Below are 6,973 nucleotides of genomic sequence, written 5' to 3'. Positions count from 1 at the left end.
TGAGACTTTTGATATTCATGCTCTAAGGACGTGGACCATTCTTTTTTCTTTTTCTTTTTTGTTTATTCTCTTCGCGACGTGAGCAAGGTTTTAATGTGATTGCATTTTACCACGGTGTTCTTATCTTGAACATACTGAGCGGATGCAAATTCGAGCCGACATCTAATACCACCGATCACATAAGATGCTGATGGGGTACGAATTGGATCCGAAATTCTTTCATAATGGCATGTCTTATTTGAATGATTTTGATGTAGGTAAACCTTATGTATCAAGCCATCAATTGACTTTGAATTTTGATTTCACAAAATTCAAAGTCCTATTTAGACGTGAGAAAAAGGATATTTTAACGTCATATCAAACTAAATCATCTATTTTAATATCGATCATGTAACCGCCGTAAATATCATCACATATATATAAAGACCACGCAAAAGTTTAGTCTTGATTTAGTGTCGAGTTTGATGTGACCGATCTGGCCTCACGTGCAATCCCTCGGAGTGCGGTAATAACCCACGTGTACTAAGGTTGGCGATGTAAAGCGTTGACGTTTACAAGCTTCTGTAGTCAGTCTTCTTAATCAAACCCTTAATGAAAAGTTTCCCGTGATAAACAAATGAGAACTCTCGAGCGTTGACTTTCACAGAAAGCGCAATGAAGGGGAAGGGAAGGAGGAGGAACCCATGCATAAATATCTTCGTAAACATCGAAGGGAAAACGCAGAGAGGAGCCAGGAGCACACGAAAACAACTTCAGAAAATCCCTGCGCATTGATAGTCTCTCTCTTTCTCTCTGTCTCTGAGAGTTTGAAGCTTTTTATTTTGTGAAGTGAATGTTTTTTTGGTTTTGAGAGTGTTTGCATGGAGGAGTGAATCGGGAGCTACTGCGAGAACGGAGAAGGCGAAGTTCGTTGGTGGCCGGTTGGCCGATCTTTTTTGGAGGATTGGACGCAGATACGGAGAGGAGAGGAGTTTCTGACTGGATCCTGTTCGATCAAAATGGTACAAGTGTTTGTTGACATAATTCTTCAGTCTGTGGAGTGATATATGTGCTAGCTAAATCTCTCGTCGGATGTGACTGCTCGTTTTTTCTATCTGTTTTGGGGAATGTGCCATTCTACATCGTACTAGCTCGCAAAATCTAAATGCGGGGTTCGGTATATTGACGATGATGATAGTGTTTTGGGTTTTGGGTTTTATGAATCTAGTAAACACCATTCTCTTGTAAGCTCTAGGTGCATCAAATATGACTACTCAGTGTGCATGGAGAGGGAGAGTTGCTTGTAAAGAACTGCGGAAGCTTAAGATGGGGAATTGTTTTCTTTCATCTTATGACCTTTTTTCGATCATTTGATATATTGTTAGTGGAACTTCAGTTAGACTTGTTCGTCTGATTGTAATATCTGTTTTAGAAGTCATGATATCAATTTAATCATTTTCAATTGGCCACAAAAAGAATATCGATGCAGTGTAGTAAGTGCAATTTTTCAGGAAAAAAAGGTACATTGAATTAGTAGGAAAATCTGATTTTGGAAGTCGGATGAAGGAGACAGGCGGACGTGGATAGAATGGGAGGTGGCATTTGTGAAGGAAATTAAATCATCAGTGCTAGTGGAAAATGTGCCACATAATGACCTAATGACTTGCTTGTTCTGCTATCACCGTAGTACGTTTGACTGGTCAAATTGTTGGACTCATTTTCAAGGTGGAAATTTTGATGAGCAGTTTAAGTTGCCATGCATGCCTGTGTTTCTTCTCTAGTTGTGCGGTCTTTCTGATTGAAGACCATGCCCGTTCTTTTCAATTTAGTAATATTTTTTTATCCTTGTATTTGCACAGGCTGCCATAAATAAGCCAGAAAAGCAAGTGGAAGAACTAACGGGGAACTTAGAGCTGGAGAAACACAAGAGGGTAAGCCCATGGCATTCTATGCTTAAGATCTGTCAGCCATAGTTTAGCTTTTAACTTTAGATTATTTGCTGAAATTATGGTCCGCGTGCCCGTTCTTTTCAATTTAGTAATAGTTTTTATCCTTGTATTTGCACAGGCTGCCATAAATAAGCTAGAAAAGCAAGTGGAAGAACTAACGGGGAACTTAGAGCTGGAGAAACGCAAGAGAGTAAGTCCGTGGCATTCTTTGCTTAAGATCTGTCAGCTATAGTTTAGCTTTTAACTTTAGATTATTTGCTGAAATTATGGTCCAATAGTGTTATTGCTGTTTCATTTTCGTGGAGAGCAAGGCTATACATGCGCTGCTCATTGGTCGGAGGTCTTCCTCCGCAGTATAAGGACTACGAGGTTTGGCTGTCTTGTTTCCAATGCGGGCTGGATTAATAAGGCCTTGGACAAATATAAGACGCATCTCATGACCTCGGGGTCACTTAGCAATTTATTTAGCACGAGGCAACTGAAAGGACTTGATTATTTCCCTGAGTTTTAGTCGTTGAAAAGTTACTTGATAGCTAGCTAGTTATTTTATCGCTTCATTCGAAACCTTTCGTATCTTGTTGCTTCGTGACTTAGAATAAGAGGAATTTGTTGAGAAGCAATAATGAGTTTCTCAGGCAATTGTTCGTGTAATGTATACATATGATGTAAGTTTTTAGAGTGTGTTTGTTTTAGGGAAAACTTGATAATACAAGAAAATGCTTTCTGAGAAATCAATTTCCAGGAAAATATTTTCCCTTTTTCAAGATTTCCTAACTTTAAGGATGCATAATTTTTTACCATAAATGCTTTTCCGCCGACTGATCATTTCCAGTAAGCCAGATGTTTGATAGTCTAGAAAACTAATTTGCGGAAAAAAATTTCACTCAAATGAACTCTCCCTAATTTCTTATTCGTCTTGCTAAAATTTTGCAGGCTGATTTTGAAGCATCAATGAATCAAGAAAATGCAAACCTAAAGTCTGATTTGAATGACATACAACTTCAATGCAAGCAAACTAAAGAGTTGCTTTCCAGCGAAATCGAAAAACTGAAGGTAAGATGGTTGGGGCAGTATCTGCATGTGATCTTTTACTTGCAAACGGTGGAAATTGGTCACCATATTATCGAGGAGAATAGGACAAGTGTAACATAAGACAGCTTTATCATCTCTACTCATTGTTCTGGATGTACATTACCGTATCTCACTTCCTGTATCTGTTTTCCAGAATCTTCATAAGCAGGAACGACAGAGTAAAAATAAATGTCGGAGTTTCTGGAAGCTTGTGGGCAAGTGTATATGCATTTGGAACGCAATGAATGGATGACTGAGAACAGCAAGGCTCTACTCGAGTTTCAAGAATACAAGGAGCATGGGAGTTTGTGCATTACTAATTGTTCTCTAATTTTTAGTTCTAGTTCACTATATTTCCGGTCGTGCATCCAAGCCATGTATACTCGCTCATCGTGTGCGTAGTTACCAGCATGTTCTTTGACTTTGCCTTTACTTCTTAACCGACTTCATCAGCACCGTTCCAACCTGAATTCCTCTTTGCCAGCTGTAGTTGATGAAGCAAAGTTAATTATTTCGGTTGCTTGTTGCTCAATTTCTCTTGAGTCTAGTAGCTATAGATTTCTCTAGAAAAATCGGTCGAATTTCAACGCTCCTCCTTGAACAGTTCTCCCATATTCCAAGCATACTCCATAATGACTCAAATTGAGCTCTCGGTAATGCTTTAGTAAATGTGTCTACCATTTGATCTTGAGTCTTGCAGTATTCTAGCTCGGTCACTCCATTAGTTTGCACTTCGCGTATAAAAAGTAATTGCTGTCAATATGCTTACTCTTACATGAAAGATTGGATTTTTCGAGATAGCTATCACGGACTTATTGTTGCAAAATATTCAAGTCAGTTCCGTATGTGTTTCTCCAATGTCTTTTGGAATTCTCTGAAGTCATATTGCTTGACTAGTTGACACCATTGAAAGTGTAGAGAAGTAGGAGCTAATAAAAGCGAGAACTAAATCGGATAGGTCGCTCGTCACTCGTAGGAATCCACTTAAGAGATAAAAGCACGACAAGAAATCCTTCTTGTTCTCAAGGCAAAGGCTAAATTAGTTGACCAAGCATGCCAACAAGCCATGTAAGAAATCTCTAAACAATGTCGAATAGCAAGTTAAAAAGTGTTCACTTTAATGCTAGCCATTGTAAAAAAATTATCACTTCAGTGCCAATCGTTGTTAGAAAGTGATCACTTCAATGTTAATCTTAATAAATAAATAAAAATGATCACTTCAGTGCCAATTGTTATTAAAAGTGATCAATTTAGTGCTAAAAATGCCACCTCAAATAAAAAAATTATTATAGAAGCTTTGTAATTTCTCTAGTTGGAATTTTTCGCCGGAAGCAGTTTAAGTGATCGTCTTTCTCTGATTTTAGCACTTAAATAAGCCAGCGAAAAGTTGTGGTACTAAAATGAGCACCATAAAAAAGTTAAAGCACTTATGGTGTACTTCTCCCCTTATTCATCATAGCATGCTTTTATAAACGAACTTGGAACAACCCCCAAAACACGAGTAATTACTAAGACTCTTTAGGAAGACAAAAGGACTCATGAGGAATATAAACAAAATAACATCGATAATTAAATAAGGAATTTACAAACTTTAGAGGACATTTACTAAAGTTTGAAAATATAATAAATAAATGTTATTGGGTGCAGGTATCTAAGACTTGCTTGTTCCAATGTATCGAATTAATGGCTTTGAATGAATGTGGACACCCTTCAAACACGCGACTACCAAAGTATCGGTATGGTTACTAAACTATCAGTAACATAGCCAGAAGTATCAGTAACTATGCAATCAGTAACACTTTCATAGAACTAATGTTGTCTAGTATTGACATCTAATTTTTTGTAAATTTAGGAAAATAAAGAAAATAAAAATTGCATTGGAACAAATAAAAGGAAAAAATGAAAAAATGGGGAAAATTGATTTGATTAATTATGCATGGAAAACTGGAATTCTGATAGACCCTCGGATTTTGTTAAATACAACAACAATTTTGAAATCAAATGAAAAATGAATAAGAATTGAGCTGATTGTCAAATCATACAGATTTGATTTAATGTGACAAGAAATGGTAATTTGAGAAATGGCATGTAAAGAGACCGTTTTGAATCACTATAAAAGAGAGGCTCATTTTTCAGGACAAGGTGGGGGGAAGCGAATTCAGAAAAATCTTCATAGCAAAGAAAAATCGAGAAAAAAATTCGTAAGGAAAAAATAGGGAAGAGAATTCGTACGAAGGGGATCCCTTCCTTTTTGCATGAGTCAAAGTCCACCAAAAGTGAGTTTTGGTTTCTGCAGAAAGGGACAGCAGAGAGACGTCGTGTGAGGAGACAGGAGAAAAAAAAAGTAAAAAGGAAAAAAGAAAAGCAGCAAGCAGACTGTCTTCCTCGCGCACGGGTCTCCTTCGCCCCCCTGCGGCCTCCGTCCGCGAGCGTTGCGCCAGCATCGCCCACGCCAGCAGCCGAGCCGTCGACCGCCGTTGCTCTGCCGGCGCCTCACGAGCCCGCCTCTGCACCAGCACCGTCACAGCAGCTCACCCGTTCGTCCCCTGTGCTGGTCTCTGTGTCCGGCAGCCAGTTCGAAGCACGACGCACAGCACCTGCAAACTGCATCCACCCCCTCCGTCCAGTGCCACCGCGCCTCTGCCCGAGCAGCACCTTCACATCCGATCCCCGCGTCGCCTGCACGAATACCCCCGCCGGTCGACGCCTCAGCTCCGACCCCCGACGCCCGCGCTGCCTCCGCCACGCCTCCGCCACCGCCGCCTCGCCGGACTTGCCCCGACGCACAGCAGCATCGCCGCCGCGCCCGACGCCGTGGCCGCGCTCACGCCTCCGCCTGAGCCCCGCTCCGAAAGAGCCTCTGCCGACGCCACCGCCAACACCCCCGTCGCCGCTCGCCACCGCGCCGGAGCCCCTCCCTCAGCCGACGCCGTATCCGCACCACTGCGCGACCAGCAGCCCAAACCACATCCGATCCCCGCGTCGCTCGTCGCTGTCCTTCCTGCATTCCCCGTTTAGGTAGTTTGTTTTATTTTTCATTTTACTTTATTTTATTCATTCCTATATTTTTCAAGTTTTGTTATTATTAAGTTGGAATATGGTTTGTCAATGTTAATATTTGTGCATTTTGTAGGCATTATCCGCTAGGATTTTGTCCGGAATTAATATAATTATTAATTTAATCTGAGAGATATCGGATTATTTTTTTAATTATACTAATTTTAGGGTTTTTTGGTAGAATTTTAATTGTTAAATCATTATAATTATTAGTTTGATCCGTAAGACGTCGGATCAGATTTTTAATTATTTTGATTTATTTGTCGTGATAATTAAGGTTAGGATAATCGTTAATTTGACCTGTAAAACAACATGTTATTTTTTCGATTATTTTAATCATTTATTTTGTTGATAGTTTAGATTTAATATTTATTTAATAATTACTTATTTAAAAAAACTAAAAATATGAAAAAAAAAAATCAAAATTCTGCATGAGCATATAGATTTAGTAAATTAGACATGTAGGTTTAGTAAATTATAATTTTCTTAGGATTACATTTTTAGGATTGCATTTTTAGAAATAAGTTAGGGTTGGACCTAAATAACTTTTTTTTTTAAAATAGGGTTTTTAGATAATGTTCGCACATCTTAAGCCTCATTTTTCTAAAAATAGTTTTCTAAGATAGGATAGGGTTTAAGTCAAACTAATCCCTAGAATAAATTAGAAAATTATCCCTTTTAGATAGTTTAATTAGGATCTTTATAAATTCTGAATTTCAATATAAAAATCCAAAAATACTAGGTGCATGTTAACTAGTTTGCATAATAGGATTATTTAATTAGAATTTGTTCATTAGTGAAGTTAGGTCATGAGGTGCATAATAATTAGTTTGCATAATAGGCCCATTTAATTAGAATTTGCATATTAATAAGATTTAAGTCATTTAGTTTAAAATGCATTTTTATAAAGAATTCTA

The 6,973-nt window shown here is 38.5% G+C and overlaps 1 protein-coding gene across 1 annotated transcript; it reads left to right on the top strand.

Moving 5' to 3' along the window:
- The first annotated feature begins 784 nt into the window (after window positions 1-784).
- LOC104456573 (myosin-14-like) lies at window positions 785-3,532 on the top strand. Its single transcript, XM_039299152.1, has 5 exons — window positions 785-1,001; window positions 1,839-1,910; window positions 2,047-2,118; window positions 2,862-2,981; window positions 3,154-3,532. Exons 1-5 carry the CDS (start codon window positions 999-1,001, stop codon window positions 3,250-3,252), a joined length of 366 nt encoding a protein of 121 aa, XP_039155086.1. The 5' UTR covers window positions 785-998; the 3' UTR covers window positions 3,253-3,532.
- Window positions 3,533-6,973: the final 3,441 nt, after the last annotated feature.

The sequence above is a fragment of the Eucalyptus grandis genome, chromosome 8 (genome assembly GCF_016545825.1).
Source record: "Eucalyptus grandis isolate ANBG69807.140 chromosome 8, ASM1654582v1, whole genome shotgun sequence".
NCBI lineage: Eukaryota > Viridiplantae > Streptophyta > Magnoliopsida > Myrtales > Myrtaceae > Eucalyptus > Eucalyptus grandis.
Note: the sequence above shows the minus strand (reverse complement) of the source record. Positions and strands in the feature narration are given on the sequence as shown.